The 22,261-nt window shown below is 34.8% G+C and overlaps 1 protein-coding gene across 3 annotated transcripts in view; it reads left to right on the top strand.

Moving 5' to 3' along the window:
• The window catches only part of FER (FER tyrosine kinase), a 470,748-nt gene that overhangs the window by 133,909 nt on the left and 314,578 nt on the right, over nucleotides 1–22,261 (top strand). For all 3 annotated transcript variants that reach the window (XM_082836311.1, XM_082836310.1, XM_082836312.1), the window contains one exon: nucleotides 18,307–18,429. In XM_082836311.1, coding sequence (XP_082692437.1) covers nucleotides 18,307–18,429 — 123 coding nt within the window. The remainder of the gene's footprint in view (nucleotides 1–18,306; nucleotides 18,430–22,261) is intronic.

Genomic DNA, 22,261 nt, shown 5'->3' with positions numbered 1-22,261 from the left:
GTTTTTTTCTGGGCTGTCTATTCTGTTCCATTGATGTATGTGTCTGTTTTTGTGCCAATACCATACTGTTTTGACTACTGTAGCTTTGTAGTATAATCTGAAATCAGGGAGCAAGATTCCTCCAGCTCTGTTCTATTTGTTTTGGCTGTTTGGGGTCTTCTGTGTTTCTATGTATTGGTTTTTGTTCTTTTTTTGTTTTGTTTTGTTTTTTTGCGGTACGTGGGCCTCTCACTGTTGTGGCCTCTCCCGTTGTGGAGCACAGGCTCCGGACGTGCAGGCTCAGTGGCCATGGCTCACGGGCCCAGCTGCTCCACGGCATGTGGGATCTTCCCGGACCGGGGCATGAACCCGTGTCCCCTGCATCGGCAGGCGGACTCTCAACCACTGCGCCACCAGGGAAGCCCTGTTCTTGTTTTTTAAATTACTGCTTGGGGTGGTTTTGTACGTTAAGGACTCGGCGCACAATGCTTAGGTTTTTCAGGAGCCTTTGGCTGTGTTTGAGATCTGAAAGATTTTTGTTAGTTCCAAAATATGAAAAGAAAACTGTTACAAGGTACAATACTATGTCATCTTCATTAATTATTAAATTTGGTATATACAAAAACATTTCAAACAATTTGTAGGTTAAACTTTCTCACTTATTAATATCTGTGTATGTACACACACACACACACACACACACACACACACACACACACACACACACACGCATATAGTTTGGATAGAGGCCAAGGATTATACAGGTCTCAAAACAGTGACAAAACACTGGAAACACAATAAATATTCATCAATAAGGGATTGGTAAATGAATTATGTTAGGTCTGTACTAACCCCACAATTTTCCCATATTATTCAGGTTTTAAATAGAATAAGATAGGTTTTAATATATGCTTGTATGGAAAGATCACCAGAGTATATGATAAAAAGCAAAAACAAGTTATAGAATAACATTTATGGAATGAATCTATTAATAAAAAAGTACATTTATGTTTGTATATACATAGAACATATTTAGGAATGGAGGTGAATTGATGGGGTATGTAGGGAAGCATGTTGGGGCCAATATTTATAATAATGTTAAATAAATGTGGTTTTATTTCTCATCTGTTTGCAGTTTTATTTGAAAACTTATGTTAGCATGACTCTCTCCAGAATATTAGCTATTTATTTTCCTTCCCATTATGTTAGTTCCTTATCCTTTCACTAAGCATTTTTTCCTTAGTCACATTGCTTTATGTAGTTTTAGAATAGAACTCTCTCAAAGCTCTTTTTGAAAATGCTAATATTTTATGGCCTGTGCTTCCTTTTGTTCTGTATTTTTTCTTAGCCCATCTAAAAGCTCTAATGCATTAATAAAGAATGGTATTAAGGAAAACTTCAGAAACATTTTTCTTTTTGTTTTGCATTCCTTTATGTTTGTTTGAGTTTGAGTGATCAGTGACCCTATCCTTTGTGAAAGGTTACATTTGTTTGGAAATGAGAATCATTAATTTTTGACTTCTGGAGAATTTTTCCATAAATAGAAGTCATGCTGGCAATCTGTCAGACTGCTGATTAGTAGTGACTATGAAACAAAGAAAAAACTGGATTACATTTCTCTTGGACTCTTCAGAATTCTTGGCTAGATGTCAGATGTTGTGGGTGATTTATTAACATCTTTGTTGAATGAATGAGTGAATGAAGATGGTTTTATGGAGAGATTTCAGGGAGTTTCTGAATAGTGAATCTTGTCTCTGGCTTCATATTAGGATCACTTAGGGAACTTTAAAAAATGCTGATGCCTGGGACCTGACCCAAACCAATGAAATCAGATTTTCTGAGAGTTAGATCTAGGCATTGGAATTTTTTGTAAACTCTCCAGGTGATTTTAATGTGCAGACAGGATTTAAAAATCTGCTGTATCCCGTTAAAACTTTTTGTAGAAATGTGTGTTTTACTTTCTGGGGGGAGGGTGTGTGCAAATTTTCAGAGGGCTTCTTAACCCAAAATGATTAAGGACTACTGCTCTAGTTGAATATCTTTCATATTTAAACAATGTCTTTTTTGTTAAACTTTTCTAACTTATATTCCTCAAGTTGTATAGCATTACTGGGGAAAAATTAGCATTTTTACAGTAGTCTAATCAGAATTTCTTTTTAACTCTGTTTTTCTTCTGATCTACCATACTTCTGGACTAGTCTTGACTTGTAAGGTATTTGAAGTTTAAAGAGATGCCTTTTCCCTGAGGTTATCTCTTTCACTTTGCTAGTCATAAAAAGATACCTGTGAATTTTTTCTTTTTTCTTTTTTTTTAGATTCCTAAATATAGCATAAAAATTGTTTTCATTAGCGAACACTCGTAAATTTAATAGTTTATACTCTTGGTTGCTCTTTATTGTATCATGTAGAGCTTTCACAAGTAAATGCATGAGATTCTGAGATTATTACACAATTAGTATTTATATCTACAACAAGATTATACAGTGTTGCTGCCTGCCCCCTTTTCAGATTTGATGGACATCTAATGATATAATAATAAATGACAAAGTTACTGTATTTACCCATCTAAATATGTGCCACAAAGCATTTTTATCATATGCTCATTATTTATCTATCAGCTATAATTATAAAGGTAATACACCCCCCCCCCACCCCGCACACACACACATCTGGAGAGAGAGAGAGAGGAATTCAACTCAGCTATTTGTAGGTTGTTTGTTTATCTCCTATTTACTGGAAATGTTTTTGCATGGTAGATCACTATGTGGTAGAGGGCTATTTCTCAGGCTCTGATAATTTCTAGCACCTGAGATCATGCAGTGCCACGACACATGCATTCAGGTTGTATTGCCTTCAGGCTTGAATCTGAGGTTGCTTCCTTTGTCTCTGTCATCTACAGCCTCTCTCCTTCCCCTCCAGCACCCCTTTGACATCTGCCTCATTTTTGGATCACCCTTCTTTGCCAAAGGCTGGAAGAGGTACTATATTTTATTGACTTTAATCATCCATTTATTAAGATTATATATGCAAATATTTCCTCTCATCTAATCACTACTTAATTGACTAATTGGAGACTCAGTAATTTTAGTTCATCCAAATAACTTGAAAAAAAGTCAGGTCTATAAAATTTGGAACATTAGAAGAATATATTTAAGTGTCTGTTGTGTGGGTTTTGGCATTTTGGATAGACGAGGCATCAATTTGTGATCTATTGCAAACTAAAAGCAGTGTAAATGGAGTTATGAATCCATAGTTTAAGTGAGGCAAATTAAAGGTAGCAAGTTGCTCCAAAATATGAACATTAACATGTCTGCCAAAAGAGGAATTTTGATTAATTTTAGTAAAACGGTAGAGAGTAAAGGTCCTGTTTAGTTCTTTTGTTGACTCAATTTTCTAGTTTCAAATGAGGTCTCTTTATCATAAGTTGTTATTATCTATCAGTAGGAAATATATTTGAATTCTAGAAGACTGTGTTTAGCTCTCTAGTCATATTCTAAAGTAAAGCCCAACCGCAGGCCTCATGTTTCCCAGTACATTTTAAAAAATTTAAAGTCAGAACATGTTTAACTTTACAGTGGAATATAAATAAGATCTCTTCATTGAAGAATGGTAATTCTCTGTGTAGAAAAGTGATTATCTTGGATTTTTTGAGATATGAGTTAGCAAACTATAGCCTGTAGGTCAAATCCAGCTAACCACTTGTTTTGAGCAGTCTATGAGCCAAGACTGCTCATTACACTTTTAAATGGTTAAACAAATCAAAAGAAGAACTATATTTTGTGATATAAAATATAGTGTTTATATGTTTATATGAAATTTAAACATCAGAGTACATAAATAAAGTTATATTGGAACACAGCCATGCTAATTCATTTACCTGTTGTCTATGGGTGCTTTCCTGCTACAGTGGCAGAGTTGAGCAGTTGTGACCATATATGGCATTCTCATCACTTCACACTGCTGCTTGGCATACTATAAATCACAGTGACATGGTTATAATTCAACAGTGTTTTGAATGCCACACATATCATTGTACTACAGCATTTCCTTACTTTTTATTATCAGTGCATGCATGTCATGTCAAAACAAGAAAACAAGAGAAAATGGATTTTGGATGTCACACTTTAAGACACAGTGGAGTGTGGATTATTTTGTTATTGAATTAGATGGCAAAGCATTGTGTTTATCATGCACTGGCACTATGGCTGTGCTAAAATAATAAATGTTGACATTATCAGACTAAACACTCATCTCAATATTACTGACTCACAGGAGAGCACTAGTCAGAAAAATTAAAAAAGTTAAACTGGTGGGCTTCCCTGGTGGCGCAGTGGTTGAGAGTCCGCTTGCTGATGCAGGGGACACGGGTTCGTGCCCCGGTCCGGGAAGATCCCACATGCCGCAGAGTGGCTGGGCCCGTGAGCCATGGCCGCTGAGCCTGCACGTCCGGAGCCTGTGCTCTGCAACGGGAGAGGCCACAACAGTGAGAGGCCCGCGTATCGCAAAAAAAAAAAAAAAACCCAAAAAAAAAAAAAAAAGTTAAACTGGAATAACTCATCACAGCAGACTTTCTTCAGAAAAATAAAATATGAAAATGTGCATGAAGCCAAAATAAGTTTATGGGTGGCTTATTTGTTTGCCAAGCAAAAAAAAGCCATTTATCAGTGGTAAATTAATTAAATAGTGTTTTACTGCAGTAACTGAAGAAATATGTCAAGAGAAAATAAGTTTATGACCATTACTCTTTCAGCAAGAACATTTGCTTGAAGGGTTGAAAACATTGGGGGCTAAATCATTAGTAAATTAAAAAAACATGACAAATGATTTCAACTAAAGAATTACTTTTGATGAATAAATTGCCCGTGTGGATCAACTACAAACAAGAATATTTTCATTGAAGTTGAGAAAACACTAATTCAGTACAAACTGAAGTAGAATCTGTTAAGATGTAATTTTACAACTGATGTTGTTAAAAATATGTGTATATCAGAAGAAGGTTTAGTTGAACAAATTTACAAAGCTTGTGAAAATGTTAGGTGTTTAAATCCTGTGGTTATTCATTGTATTATTCAATAGTAGGCACTTTGTGAAAAATGTTGTAATCTAATCATATGGTTATTGAACCAATAATGTCAACAGTGAACTTCATTTGCTCTCTTGGACTTGACTATCATCAATTTCATGGATTTTTGCCAGAAATTGAAACTGAGTATCCTGAATTACCTTATCATATAGGACTTCGATGATTTAGAACTGGTAAAGTTTTATTGTGATTTTTTTTGAGCTCAGAGTCATGATGAAAATTTTTTTAAAAATCAGTATATCCCTTTCACCAATGGAGAGACTTTCACCAATGGACAGATCATCCAAAATGAAAATAAATAAGGAAACACAAGCTTTAAATGATACATTAAACAAGATGGACTTAATTGATATTTATAGGACATTCCATCCAAAAACAACAGAGTACGCATTTGTCTCAACTGCTTGTGGAACATTCTCCAGGATAGATCATATCTTGGGTCACAAATGAAGCCTTGGTAAATTTAATAAAACTGAAATTGTATCAAGTATCTTTTCCAACCACAGTGCTATGAGACTAGATATCAATTACAGGAAAAGATCTGTAAAAAATACAAACACATGGAGGCTAAACAGTACACTACTTAATAACACAGTGATCACAGAAGAAATCAAAGAGGAAATAAAAAAATACCTAGAAAAAAATGACAATGGAGACACGACGACGCAAAACCTATGGGATGCAGCAAAAGCAGTTCTAAGAGGGAAGTTTATAGCAATAAACTCCTACCTTAAGAAACAGGAAACTTCTCGAATAAACAACCTAACCTTGCACCTAAAGCAATTAGAGAAAGAAGAACAAAAAAACCCCAAAGTTAGCAGAAGGAAAGAAATCATAAAAATCAGATCAGAAATAAATGAAAAAGAAATGAAGGAAACGATAGCAAAGATCAATAAAACTAAAAGCTGGTTCTTTGAGAAGATAAACAAAATTGATAAACCATTAGCCAGACTCATCAAGAAAAAAAGGGAGAAGACTCAAATCATTAGAATTAGAAATGAAAAAGGAGAAGTAATAACTGACACTGCAGAAATACAAAAGATCATGAGAGATTACTACAAGCAACTCTATGCCAATAAAATGGACAACCTGGAAAAAATGGACAAATTCTTAGAAATGCGCAAGCTGCCAAGACTGAATCAGGAAGAAATAGAAAATATGAACAGACCAATCACAAGCACTGAAATTGAAACAGTGATTAAAAGTCTTCCAACAAACAAAAGCCCAGGACCAGATGGCTTCACAGGCGAATTCTATCAAACATTTAGAGAACAGCTAACACCTCTTCTCAAACTCTTCCAAAATATAGCAGAGGGAGGAATACTCCCAAACTCATTCTATGAGGCCACCATCACCTTGAGACCAAAACCAGAAAAGGATGTAACAAAGAAAGAAAACTAGAGGCCAATATCAGTGATGAACATAGATGCAAAAATCCTCAACAAAATACTAGCAAACAGAATCCAACAGCACATTAAAAGGATCATACACCATGATCAAGTAGGGTTTACTCCAGGAATGTAAGGATTCTTTAATATACGCAAATCAATCAATGTGATACACCATATTAACAAAGTGAGGAGAAAAACCATATGATCATCTCAATAGATGCAGAGGAAGCTTTCGACAAAATTCAACACCCATTTATGATAAAAACCCTGCAGAAAGTGCGCATACAGGGAACTTTCCTCAACATAATAAAGGCCATATATGACAAACCCACAGCCAACATCGTTCTCAATGGTAAAAAACTGAAAGCATTTCCACTAAGATCAGGAACAAGACAAGGTTGCCCACTCTCACCACTCTTATTCAACATAGTTTTGGAAGTTTTAGCCACAGCAATCAGCGAAGAAAAGGAAATAAAAAGAATCCAATTTGGAAAAGAAGAAGTAAAGCTGTCACTGTTTGCAGATGACATGATACTATACATAGAGTATCCTAAAGATGCTACCAGAAAACTACTAGAGCTAATCAATGAATTTGGTAAAGTATCAGGATACAAAATTAATGCACAAAAATCTCTGGCATTCCTATAAACTAATGATGAAAAATCTGAAAGTGAAATCAAGGAAACACTCCCATTTACCATTGCAACAAAAAGAATAAAATATCTAGGAATAAACCTACCTAAGGAGACAAAAGACCTGTATGCAGAAAATTATAAGACACTGATGAAAGAAATTAAAGATGATACAAACAGATGGAGAGATATACCATGCTCTTGGATTGGAAGAATCAACATTGTGAAAATGACTCTACTACTCAAAGCAATCTACAGATTCAAGGCAAACCCTATCAAACTACCACTGGTGTTTTTCACAGAACTAGAACAAGAAATTTCACAATTTGTGTGGAAACACAAAAGACCCCGAATAGCCAAAGCAATCTTGAGAACAAAAAACAGAGCTGGAGGAATCAGGCTCCCTGACTTCAGGCTATACTACAAAGCTACAGTAATCAAGACAGTATGGTACTGGCACAAAAACAGAAAGATAGATCAATGGAACAGGATAGAAAGCCCAAAGATAAACCCATGCACATATGGTCACCTTATCTTTGATAAAGGAGGCAGGAATGTACAGTGGAGAAAGGACATCCTCTTCAATAAGTGATGCTGGGAAACCTGGACAGGTACATGTAAAAGTATGAGATTAGATCACTCCCTAACACCATACACAAAAATAAGCTCAAAATGGATTAAAGACCTAAATGTAAGGCCAGACACTATCAAACTCTTAGAGGAAAACATAGGCAGAACACTCAACGACATAAACCATAGCAAGATCTTTTTTGACCCACTTCCTAGAGAAATGGAAATAAAAACAAAAATAAACTAATGGGACCTAATGAAACTTCAAAGCTTTTGCACAGCAAAGGAAACCATAAACAAGACCAAAAGACAACCCTCAGTATGGGAGAAAATATTTGCAAATGAAGCAACTGACAAAGGATTAATTTCCAAAATTTGCAAGCAGCTCATGCAGCTCAATAACAAAAAAGCAAACAACCCAATCCAAAAATGGGCAGAAGCCCTAAATAGACATTTCTCCAAAGAAGATATACAGACTGCCAACAGACACATGAAAGAATGCTCAACATCATTAATCATTAGAGAAATGCAAATCAAAACTACAATGAGATATCATCTCACAGCAGTCAGAATGGCCATCATCAAAAAATCTAGAAACCATAAATGCTGGAGAGGGTGTGGAGAAAAGGGAACCCTCTTGCACTGCTGGTGGGAATGTGAATCAGTACAGCCACTATGGAGAACAGTATGGAGGTTCCTTAAAAAACTACAAATAGAACTACATATGACCCAGCAATCCCACTACTGGGCATATACCCTGAGAAAAGCATAATTCAAAAAGAGTCATCTACCAAAATGTTCATTGCAGCTCTATTTACAGTAGCCCAGAGATGGAAACAACCTATGTGCCCATCATCAGATGAATGGATAAAGAAGATGTGACACATATGTACAATGGAATATTACTCAGACATAAAAAGAAACGAAATTGAGCTATTTGTAATGAGGTGGATAGACCTAGAGTCTGTCATGCAGAGTGAAATAAGTCAGAAAGAGAAAGACAAATACCGTATGCTAACACATATATATGGAACTGAAGAAAAAAAAATGTCATGAAGAACCTAGGTGTAGGACAGGAATAAAGACACAGACCTACTAGAGAATGGACTTGAGGATATGGGGAGGGGTAAGGGTAAGCTGTGACAAAGTGAGAGAGTGGCATGGACATATTTACACTACCAAACGTAAAGTAGATAGCTAGTGGGAAGCAGCCGCATAGCACAGGGCGATCAGCTTGGTGCTTTGTGACCGCCTGGAGGGGTGGGATAGGGATGTTGGGAGGGAGGGAGATGCCAGAGGGAAGAGAAATGGGAACATATGTATATGTATAACTGATTCACTTTGTTATGAAGCAGAAACTAACACATCATTGTAAAGCAATTATACTCCAATAAGGATGTAAAAAAAAAAGAAAAGAATTTCCCTCAACCATTGTTATTGAACACTAAATTCTAAAAGCTTTGGAAATTAGCTATGTAATGAATTAATCCTAAAATTACAATATCATTCTGTGCTTACATATAGAACTTATACTCCATTAATGTCAGGATGACAACTAATGTTTGAATCCCAGGTAATGTCAGGCATTTTTATATACTTCCTGTACTGTCAAACACTAAAACATGAAGCCAGATCACCATTCCCACCAAATTTGTAGCTGATGTATTTTTTGAGCTCAAACTACATTTCCAGGAGTGAATTTTGGACTTCGGTACAAATATTTTGACATTTCAAAATCCATTTAACTGTGCAGTTGAGGAATTCCCACATAACTTTCAATTAGAAGTGATGAATCTGCAACGTAATGACATGCTAAAAATCATGCAATATAATTTTATAAATGCTTGCTAAGCAATAAATATGCTCAATTAAAATATGCTCATGGATTGATACTAGTATTTGGCAGTACCTATCTTTTCAAAGTGAAATACATAAAATCTCATTACATATCTTCATTTACAAGTGAATATTATAGTGGATTTTGTTGATAAGCACTAACTTTGAGTCCCAGTGAAAGGAAATAATAGCACCCTCGAAAGATTTCTGTCCTTATTAGTAGACTGGTGTTACAATAAATTGTACCCAGTTATTATTATATTTTGAATTTGTCGATAAAATATTTGTGAATATTTTTTTCTCTTTTGCTATATTAATACTTATATAATATCCTTGATTTTGCCTCATGGGGGCAAAGCCTAAAATATTTACTCTCCAGACTTTTATAGAAAATGTTTGCTGACTTTTGTTGTAAGGAATGACACCAATTTAACCCATTGGAATGTCTGAATCAACCTTATCAATTAATGGAATGACAAATAATGCAGTACTCTCACATGTTAAGCAGGACCTCAGTTTTTGTTATGTCTGTTTTTGGCTGTTTTCATTTATAATCTTAACTCGATTTTGGTCTTTGTTTAAACATATACTGCAGTTATATTGGATTGTGTTAGGGGAATACTTTTTGAGTGAGTGAGTTGGGAAGATTTGGAAATATGTAAAATGTTAGAAGGCAGATGATATGTTAGAAGGACAGTTTGGTCTTAACCAAATAAATCATGGAAGGCAGGTGGATTTTTTGTATTGAGGTGGATTAGGTTGTATATTAGGAGAAATTCACAACTTTTGCTTGGTTGGTTAGGAGCCATCCTCTTCGGTTTAATCTGTTTAATCTTGAGAAAAGCTAATAGATTTGTGACATGGGAGAGAAGGTCATCCATAAATTGCTATGCGGCTGCAATTGTATTTTAAGAAAGAGTTTCCAAGAAATGGTTTATTTCTTCAATTTATGTGGCAGTAATAGAGAAGAAGAGTTGTCAGAAAAGTTACTTCAGGCAACTGTAACCCTTATTCCACTTGGGTTTTTACTAACCCAAATGTCAAAATTAATGTGACAGTATTAGGAATTTGCAATTTATAATTTTTTAGGAAGTTGGGTCTCTTTAAGAGTGCTGTATGATTTAAATAATAATAGCCAGTGGTTTGAAGATATACAAAGTATTGTTATAAGTATTAGAAGCTTATTATTATCCACAATAATTGCTTTAAGCTTTTGTATCTTTTAAATACAACCAAATCTTTAAAAATTTTCTAACTAATACATGTGGGTGATAAAACTGCAAAATATAAGCATATGAATGTATATAAATTGTATTCTTAAGTGGAGTCATTCTATACATACTCTTGCATCATCTACTTTTCTTAACATATATGAAATCTTCTTAATAGTGTACAGTGCTTTCCTGCTTTTGTGTATGTAACATAATTCATTTAATTTAGTTATTTATTGGTGGACATTTATGCTATTTCTACTGTAGATTTTTTTATTGCCAGCGGCAGATGCAGGTTCTGTCGAGCCTGAAGCTTACAAAATTTGGAGGGGAGGAACATCTAACAGAAAAACTATACAAATTTGCAAATATAAAATTAAGTATGGGGCCTTGGAATGTATCATGCAGGTGTGGTTTCTGAAGGTTATGTGTCATTAGCATCATAGTAAATTCACCTTTGGTTATTGCGAGTATAAGTTGTGGCACAGTAAACATCCTTGTATTTACAGCTTTGTACACTTGTTGAAGCATATATATTGGATAAATTTTGTGAGGTGGAATTACTAAGATGGAGATTATTAGTTGTTAAGACCATGGACTTAGAGTTTAAGCTGCCTGGGCTCTAATACCAGGTCTTCCACATACCAGCTCTGTGAACTTGGACAAGATCCTTAACCTCTCTGTACTTCAGTTCCTCATATGATAATGAAAATAATACTTATAGTTTTGTTATAAGACTGATGTGAATTTAAGTGCTATTTCTAAAGTGCTTAAAACTGTGCTTGTCAGTCAGTACATGTTAAGTATTATGTCAGTTTTGTGAGTTTTTTTTAATGAGATAGTGTCATTTTATGACATTTAAATATTTGCGTCATGATTGTTTAAATATACCATGATATCTAATTTAAAATTTTAAATAAGCCTTTTGAACTGTTACTGTTATATTTGTGTACAGAACATATACAACAATGACATCATAGTGAATAGTTCTTTGAAATTTGCAAACTATTTTTATGTTTATTAAGTCATCTATGTATAACCTGTATATACTGGAATGTTTTCCTCTTAATCCATTCCACTCCAGGTGGAGAAAAGGGACAATATTTTCCCCATATAATTCCATTCTTCTAAGTCTTCTTTGTCTTTTGTACTTTGAATTTGCAACCATGGGTCTGTAGAAATTTAGAAATATTAAGGAATTTTGACTTCAAAGGCTTATCTTTGCTCAATTTTTTATTTAAGAAGACTTTGCATAAAGCTCTGCTATGCTTTGTTTGCGCTAAGGCTGTAAAAGATTAAAGCCTGAAGCAGAGGTACTATTTTTTTTGACATGATCAAGAGCAAGATAAAGTAGAGGAAACTAATATTATTATTCCTTTTTCTGTGATCTTCTTCTCCTTCCCTTTTTCTTGTCTCCTTTCTTTCTTCCTCCAGCCTTCATTGCTCAACGTAACAGGTAGTAAATTCTAGCTAACATAACAGACCTGCCAGAGAACAGAAGTATTACTAGCTCTTCTAGGCCTTTGTTTTAACTTCTAGGACCTTTCCAGCTCTTTAGAGAATCTAATAAGCTGGTGGTAGGTTTCTTTCTCTTTCTGGGTTAAAATTGTTTTAGCACAAATCAGAAATTTGAAAAGAAATCACGAGTACCACCTCATTCTTCTCACAAATGAGCTGACATGTGTACGTCACAAGTTTAGCATAAACAAAACTTCATATTTAATTCTTCATTGAAAGCTTATATGATATTTTTCAGAAGGCTGAATGATTGCTAATGGAAGTAGAAAGTATTAGCAGATTTGGATTTTAATATACTTGGCTAGAATTGCCACGTGCCAGTGGTCTCTGATAGAGGGAGTTAGGCAGTCTAAGGTGGTTTAAACAATGGATCAGGACTCTGGCTTTCACCTCATTCCTCCCTTCTTACCCCATTTCAAAGTAAAAAGAGGGCAACACTACAATTAACTAGAGTAACTATGATGCTCACCACAATCAACTGTCTTCCCTTGAATTTTTCCAAGTGATAAATATGAAGAAATCAATAGTAAAACTCCCCATTTTTTGCTTCCTTTTAGATTTGTGGTGATATTATTACTGTCATGTCACATCAAATCAACATGTATGTGTATGTGTGTGTATATGTGTGTGTATAGAGACATACTGTTTTGTTTGCATCAAGAATAACAAAGACATGCAAGCTTATGTTAATTTCTCATGGAACCGAAATTCTTCACATTTCCAAAAAGTTAGAGTTCTTGGAAATGACACTGTTATAAAGGGAAAAACAACTTTTAATTATGAATGGCTCCTCTACTTTCAATGTAGCATTCTTGCAATTTCTTTACTTTACTTGTCCTTAATTAGGAATAATGTATAAATAATATAACCTGTTCTTGAGTTTTATTTAAAATACACTCAATCCTACCCTGTCTTGGGAGCAATGTTAACTTTTGCATCCAGTGTTAACAAAATATTCTTTAAAAAAATAGAAGACAATTTTTTTTTTCTTTTTGTTTGGCTGTGCCATGTGGCCTGTGGGATTGTAGTTCCCCGACCAGGGATCGAACCTGGGCCCTCTGCAGTGAAAGCATGGGGTCCTAACCACTGGACCGCCAGGGAATTCCCTAGAAGACAATATTTAAAGTTACTTTTCAGAAAAATATTTTTTACGAAACAATAAAATTGGTTAATAATATACAGTTACATTTATAGGGAATATACTATGCTTCCAAATCCATGTTAGGAACTTTAAAACTATTCATCATAGTTACAGGAACCCTTTAAATTAAGTATTAATTTCTGTTTTATTAGGGAAGAAAATGGAAGTTTAGAAAAGCCAAGTAAATATTGAACATGAAGGTGTCTGCTTCTAGACCTGTTGTCTGTTATACCAGAGTAAGGTGCTTTACAAAATGCAGTAGAGGTGTAGAGTTATAAACACAAATAATTCTCTTAATCTGATGTAGAAAGGTAAAGTGATTAGCTTGACGATAAAATGTTTGCATGAAAGGAGTCAGCCCTGTACTAATGACATCTATATACAGAGAACTAAAGCTTCCCTCACTGCACCACTGCAGTAGGGGTTCATATATCAGTTTAGCCCATATGGTGGGTGAAAATCATAAATTGTGCTGTTCCCACATTGAGGTAGCTCTTTGGTTTCACACTCTAGATAACTGAGAATGATTGGAATCAGGAGAGCCTTGGGAGTTATTAGGGAATTGCAGAAAAAAGCTTAATGTGTGAAATCATGAGAAAAACAAGACAGAGAGAATTGAGTTGAGCACATACTTGCAGAGTGTGCAAGACACTCTGCTAAGTGTAAGGGATGTGCTGTGAAGAGTAAGCCATGGTGCCTGCATCTTACAGTTTGGTGGGACTATGTATTTATTTCAGGATGGAGCAGAGAATATGGTACAGTGAGAAGAATTGAGAAGAAACTAGGGAAAGAAACAGTAATAGTCAAAGAGAGGAAAGAAGAAGAGAGGGTTGGAAGAAAAAAGGTCGATGTCTCTGCTACTAGAATGTAAGTTTACTGAAGCCAAACTTGTTTATTGTTGTATCCCTAGTGTCTAGGAGCATGCCTGACACAAGGTATGCTCTTAGTAAACACCTGTTTAGGTGAATGAAGGAAGAATTGAGAAGAGAGGTGAATGGAAAATTGAGCAGGAAGAAAAGAAGAGAATAGAGAAAGGTATAGGAGAGAGAAGTAAAAGAACAGAGGAAAGGAAAGTGATAAAGAGAGGGAAAGAGCTTTCTACCAAATTCAGCTTTGATGCAACATGGCCAAGGCAGTGGTGAGAAGCTTGTCTTTATTACCTCTAGACTGGGGTTGGGACGGGTACAGAGGTAGGGTCCTGTGTTCCAGACTTTCACGCTGATTAAATGAGATTATATATAGGGCAGAGTTTTATAAAGAGCAAAGCATTATGTGTGAGTGTTATTTACTTATGTATTTATAGTTGTTAATAAGTAGCTTGAAGCCAGAAGTTGAAATGTAGGTTTCTTGAGAATGACCTCTAATTTTAATACAGTAATGCTTTCTGTGTCTAGTAGTCAGGATATGAACTATTCTACAAAACTGAATTTTCCTGATAATCAAAGCTTATATTGTCATCAAATTCAACAAAATAATTTTACCAGATTTGATGTATGTCTCTTGTAAATATATATATATTCTTAAAAAATACCTATCTAATTTAACCTTTCCCTTATGATTCTGGATCATTATTATAAGCATCATTGATTATGTTTTGCTATAATATATTACTGCCCTCAGAAACCTGTTGAGATTTATTATGTTGCTTAACTCTTAACATAGATGAAGTAATCTGGATTACTGTTTTTTGAGTTCTTCTGATTATGTCTCATGGTTTTTCTGTCTCTTCTATCTCTATTACCTATTATTTAAGTTTAAAAATCAAATTAATTTTTGTTATAAGAGATTTAACTAATATAGATAAATATAGCATAAAATACAAGAGGCATTTTGTCCTTAAATCACGCTCTATTCCAATCCCAAACCCCTCAGAGTGATGATGAAAGTTTGGTTTGTAGTAACCTGTTTTTTCTCCACTCATAAATACATACATAGTGTATTAATCTGCTATGGCTGCCATGATAAAATACCATGAATGGGTGGATTAATCAACAGCATTTACTTCTCATTGTTCCGGATGTTAGAAGTTCCAGATCAAGGTGCTGGCCAGTTTGGCTCCTGGTGAAATTATTTTCCTGGGTATAGACTGCTGCCTTCTTGTGTACTCACATGACCTCTTCTTTGTCTGGGATTGGAGAGAGAGACAGCATGAGCGAACCCTCTGGTGTCTCGTCTAAGGACACTAATCCCATCATGAAGGCTCCACCCTCACAAACTCATCTAACCCTAATTACCTCCCAAAGTCCCTCTCTCCAAATACCATCACTTTGAGGGTTAGGATTTCAACATATGAATTTTGAGGGAATACAATTCAGTCAGTAGCACATATACACATACATTTATTTCAATATAAATGGAACCATGCTATATGTATTTTTCAGCATCATGCCTTTTAATTTAAGACTTTGCCTTGGAAGAATGTTTTATGTGTGCACCTCATTCTTTTTAGTGACTATATGCTCTGTATCTTAAATGGATTAAAATTTATTCAGCTATTCCCCTGTTGATGAACATTTAAATATTTTTTAGTTTTTTGTTTTATAAACAGTGTTATAACAAACATCTTCATATGGACTGATTGTGTGCACTTTGTAAAGTAGTCTGGTAAGACAGATTTTTAGATGGTCAAAGAATATTCTAATTTGAAGTTTGAGAGACAATTCCAAGTTGACCACTAAAAAATTTGTGCTAGTTTTGTCACATCAATAGGGTATGTGTCTTCCTTCCTTCCTCCCTCCCTCTCTCCCTCCTTCCCTATATTTTGAGTTGTTCTGATTATGTCTCATAGTTTTTCTACCTCTTCTATCTCTATTACATATTATTTAATAGTTTAAAAATCATATTCAATTTTGTTATGAGATTTAAATAATATAGATAAATATAGAGTAAAATATGAGAGGCTTTTTTGTCCTTAAATCACCCCCTATTCCAATCCTATACCCCTTCCATCCTTCCTATATCTTCCTTCCTTCCCTCCTTCCTTCCTTCCTTCCTTCCTTTTTCTTTCTTTCTACAATATTGAGAATACTGAATATTATCACTTTTTCATGCTTGTCAATTTTAGTAGGTGAAAAATAACTTACTATTCATTTAATTTGCAGGGTTTTTTTTTGTGGTTCAGGTTGTAAATATTTCCGTGTGCTTACTGATCATTTGAATTTTTCTTGATGAACTTCCTGTTGTGTTTTTTGTCCATTTTCATAGTAGGTTGACTTTTTTCTAAGAGTTTTTCTACGTGAGCTTTTGCTTGTAATTCCCAATGCAAATATTTCTTTGAAGTTTGACTTTTACTTTTGACTTTATTTATCATCTTTTTAACTTTAAATAAATTCAAATATTCATATACTTGGGTTATTTAATATTTTGTATATTTTGGGTTTCATGTCTCACTTTAAAAAGCTGAAGATAAAAATTTTAATGTGATATGATAGCTGTGTATGTATATTTTATGATTATAGAAATTTTATTTTTCCTTTTTGTAGTTGAACTATAGTTGATTTAAAATACTGTGTTAATTTCAGGTGTTCAGGAAAATGATTCAGTTATATATATATATATTCTTTTTCAGATTCTTTTCCATTATAGGTTATTAAAGGATATTGAATATAGTTTCCTGTGCCATACAGTAAATCCTTGTTGCTTATCTATTTTATATATAGTGGTGTATATCTGTTAATCCCATACTTCTAATTTATTCCTTCCCTCCCTTTCACCTTTGATAACCATAAATTTGTTTTCCATGTCTGTGAGTCTGTTTCTGTTTTGTAAATAAGTTAATTTGTATTATTTTTAAGATTCCAGCTGTGTGTGTTTTCGTGGTAGAACTATTTCTATTCAGGACCAAATGCATTTTATATGACCAAAAATTGTCTGGTCTATGGGTACATATTAATTTTACGTATTTAATTGTACTCAAATCTATATATTAATAAAAAATACCTCTATTGTAATATGTGACAACAGAAATAGTTTATATTAAATTACCATGTGACTGAGCCTTACTTTCTTTTCTTTAAAATAAGGATAACAGTATCTATCTCATACGTTGTTGTGAGAATTAAATGAGATAATATATGCAAATAATACTAGATGTTATTTACTCAGATGCCTCCAAAGTACCATTCATTGTTTATACATTAGTGTATTTCGTCTTCAAAACAATGCTCTGAAGCAGGTATTACAGTACCCAAATTCCTTATGAGAAAATAGATCCAATGAGCTTAAGCAAGTTGCCCAGGATCTCAGATAAAAAGTGGCAAAGCCAGATTATAAATACATGTTATTCTGAAAACAAAAATCGTGTTTTTTTCACTATACACTCTTCCTGGGAGATGACAGGTATTTTTTACTTTAGTCCTTTTCTCTTTCTCCGTTTTCAGTTTCTCTTTCTCTTTTGCTGTTTGATGAATAAGACTCCCTAAAACAGACTGTCCAAGAGTACTCACTGTGATTATTGAAATGTTCTTTTCTCTGTCCAAAGAGGTAGCCATTAGTCACATGTGTCTGTTGAGTGCTTGAAATGTGGCTGATGGAACTGAGGAACTGAAATTTTACTCTTAATTAATTAAATTTATATTTTTATATGCATTAACTTTTTTTTAACATCTTTATTGGAGTATAATTGCTTTACAATGGTGTGTTAGTTTCTGCTTTATAATAAAGTGAATCAGCTATACGTGCACATATATCCCCATATCTCCTCCCTCTTGCGTCTCCCTCCCATCCTCCCTATCCCACCCCTCTAGGTGGTCACAAAGCACGGAGCTGATCTCCCTGTGCTATGCAGCTGCTTCCCACTAGCTATTTTACATTTGGTAGTGTAAAATTACATGCGACTACTGTTTTGGACATTGCAACCTTAGATATATGAATCCCTTTTTTTTTGTATGTATAAAGTGAGTGTAATTAATGTATTGATTGATAATGAGGAAACTGTTCATTCTAGGTTGAAAACTTTAGCAGAGGAACTTATACAGACACAGCAGATGCTTTTAAATAAGGAGGAAGCTGTCCTGGAGTTAGAGAAGAGGATTGAGGAATCTTCTAAGACCTATGAAAAGAAGTCTGAGTGAGTAAAACAAAAATAATTTGAAGGAAGAAAGTTTAATTGATGTAATTTTACAGAAGTACTTCAGTTACATGGAATTATGGATGTGTAATTTCTAGAAGCTGAAATTTCATATTAAGTATAAAACTGTGTATGGTTGAATTACTTTCTTGGACTCTAGAAGAGTGATTTTGTGTTTTTATCAATATAGTGTATTGATCATATGTCTCAATGTTTTAATGGTTTGAATTATTTTCTGAAAAACCCTGTTAAAACCTGTCTTTACTCCCCCTCATCAAAGTCTACCAGATTCACTGTGAATTCCTTGTTAAGAAAGTGACAGACCAGTATTATCTAGAAACTGGTTTCTACTGTGTTAGAAGGAAGCAAATAAACTTACTAAAAAAGAGCAGTCTGTTTCACCTATAAAAATCCTTCTGATATTTGCTGTGCTGTTTTTGTCTTACTGTTGTTTTTCTTGCTGATTTCTGGATCTGTAAATATTTTCATGGATCCTCTGACATAACTTGTTTTGCTATACTCTTGTTTTTACTGATTTCAATAATTATGTTTTCTACTATATTAAGGTTTAAATTTTGATCTAAAATTTAAAATTTCTAATCTGACTTTGGTCATTGTTTGCATCTCTAACAGGGGTTACTGGTATGGTTTCTCTAATCCTAGACAAGAATATATAAATTTCTTGCTATCATACTTTCCCAATTGGTGTGATTTGTCAAGACTTTCAAGGATTGTGATGTGTAGCATTTGTCTGGTCTATACTTGCTCTTACTTTCTACACAACTTCAAATATTCTCTACTTCTCTCAAATTTCTGATCCTGTTATATACCCCATCATAGTCAGCAGATGGACCTCTCCTACATTATAGAAAAAATTAGAATCATTAGGTGGCAAGTACCTTATTTTCTAGATATTTTAGATATCTAAATGCACCACGTTTGTACCCATTCTCTTTCCTTACTTCCATAGAAGATCTGTTCCTTTTCCTGTCTATTTCTTGTGCCTATTTTTATATCTCATCATCTCTTACTTTCCCAGAAATTTTACATTGTTTTATATATTATGTTCACCTTTTCTTCTCAACTGTGTCCTGTGCTCACTTTTTAAATATTCTTAGGTTTTGACTCCTGAAAATAATCTCTACCTTTCTTACCACCCTAGATAACCTGTCATTAATCTTCATCTTTTCCCTCAATTACTGTCTTTGCTTTCTGTTTTCTTAGTCAAACTTGTAAAAGTGCTAATGAGCATTCATTTCCTCAAGTCTCACTTAGTAATTAACCCACAGATATCTGGCTTCTGCCCTGTCACTGTTGCAATAGGTAGATATCTGTGAGATCATCAATGACCTTTATATTGCTAAATTTAGCAATGATCTTACTTGACCTCCTCACAGTATCTTTGTTGACTTCATTTCCCTTGGCCTTTGGGACCAAGGTGACAGATCTTGCTTCTCTCTTTCTGGCCACTCCTTTGTAAATTCATCCTCCCCACTCAGCCAGAATATTTTGGAGTTACCCAAGGCATGGCCCTAGGCTATGTCATTCTCCTCTCTGTACTCTATCTCTAGGTGATCCCCTGAAGATGACTCATGTATATTACTCTTGCTCAGAGTTCCTCTCTGAACTCTATGGCCGTGTAATCAGTTGCCTACTTGACATGCCTCCTTGGGTGCCTTAGAAGTACACTAAATTTCTCATATCTAAGGCTGAATTAAAAATCCCCTCAAGGGCTTCCCTGGTGGCCCAGTGGTTGAGAGTCCACCTGCCGATGCAGGGGACACGGGTTCGTGCCCTGGTCCGGGAGGATCCCACATGCCGCGGAGCGGTTAGGCCCATGAGCCATGGCCGCTGAGCCTGCGCGTCTGGAGCCTGTGCTCCGCAACGGGAGAGGTCACAACAGTGAGAGGCCCGCATACCGCAAAAAAAAAATCCCCTCAATATAACCCAACCCAACGCAACCTAGTTCACTCTTAGTATTTTTTAAAATTTCAGTGAAGGGCAACACCATCTATCCTATTGTACAACTCAGGTTATTAGGAGCCTACTTCTCCCACTTATACTATGGCTTTTATTACAACTTGGTGTTAAATGTCATATTGAAATTAATGAGCCTTTTAAAGGTGAGAACAGGGAAATTTGAGTTACTCTGGATATTCCTTTAATAAATCTGGAAATTTTCAGTATTGCATCAACGGAAGATTCTACTGGGATTATAAAAATAAAATTTATCAACCATTGCACGTATAAAGTTAAAAAAATTATCTTTTGTTTTTCTCTGTTTGCTAGTAAATCTCTTCAGATGACCAAGCAGTTGTACGTTTTACAGTTTTGTACATGTGCACATTGTAAATGACTCCTGTTTTATAATTTAGCAGATATAAAGAAATACAGTAGGTTAGCTGACCCTCTCACCAGCATGTCTGAGTTGCTGAGGGAGGCAATCTTTAAGTGTTGTCTTATCCTGGTAGTTGTAGATTCTTTGATTTTTTTTGGTATGTTCTCTTGACTCACATCTTCGATTCTCTCTTCATCTACATAATCAGTGTGATCCACATTCCTCCACCTACTTGTATTTATCAGAAGATGAGAATGGGCATAGAGGAGAGGAAGCTTAAAGGGTGGTGGACATATGGGAAATAATATCTCTTGAGTTTGTACTCTGTTCCACATACTATGCTAGATGTTTTATATATGTTAATTCACTGAATGTTATCTTCACTATGCTCCCTGTGTAATTACCTGGATTTTACCTTTAAGACTTAGAGAACTTAGATAACTTACTTAGAATCACATACCCAGTAAGTGATAGAAAATGCATGAGTTCCTGACTCCAAGGTTTCTGTCTGTTTGATCACAGTAATTGCTTGATCTTACGATTTTAACAGTGTTCTTAGGAGAACAAATTAGACGGGATAAGTATGTCAAGCAGTTCAGGGAATGAGTCCTGTTTAACCCAAGTTCTGTCACCCCTTTGTTATTAATGGAGTTTTTATTGTTAGCTTCAGGGTATAATCTTGAAAATGTTAAGCATATTTATATAACTAAGTAGTCATTTTGAAATCTCATTAATTTAGACATTGGTAGGGTTGAAGTTTGTCTTTGAATCATATGTTAAAATATTTTGCTAAACAAATAGTCTGAAAGGGATTCTAGGGTAAATGTTTGCATTTCATTTTCTTAATATTTCTTAAACATTTCCATTTTTTGTGTGTATATGTAACTATATATGTCTGCATATATTTATTTAAATATATGATTAAAAGCAATTTTTATCTAGTTTCAAAAATAGATTTATTTTTACTCTGCAGACATTTATAGCTTCATATACCATGTTAGTTAAAAGTAATAAAACAGGGACTTGCCTGGTGGCGCAGTTAAGGGGGTTAAGAATCCCCCTGCCAATGCATGGGACACGGGTTCTATTCCTGGTCTGGGAAGATCCCACATGATGCGGAGCAACTAAACCCATGCACCACAACTACTGAGCCTGCGCTCTAGAGCCCACGAGTCACAACTACTGAGCCCATGTGCTACAACTACTGAAGCCCGCGCACCTAGAGCCCGTGCTCTTCAACAAGAGAAGCCACTGCAATGAGAAGCCTGTGCACTGCAGTGAAGGGTAGCCCCCACTTGCCGCAACTAGAGAAAGTCCGCATGCAGCAACGAAGACCCAACGCTGCCAAAAATAAATAAATAAATAAAAAATGAAAGTAACAAAACAATAAAACAAAACTACATTTTTTCCAAATACTAAAAATATCCTATATTAGATAATTTACATTCTTAAATTATTTCTAAATTAATGGAATTATGTGAATGTTTATTCAAT

The sequence above is a fragment of the Leucopleurus acutus genome (assembly GCF_964270905.1).
Source record: "Leucopleurus acutus genome assembly, chromosome: 3".
In the NCBI taxonomy this organism is placed as follows: Eukaryota; Metazoa; Chordata; class Mammalia; order Artiodactyla; family Delphinidae; genus Leucopleurus; species Leucopleurus acutus.
The sequence above is the reverse complement of the archived record's forward strand: the minus strand, read 5'-3'. Positions and strand labels throughout refer to the sequence as shown.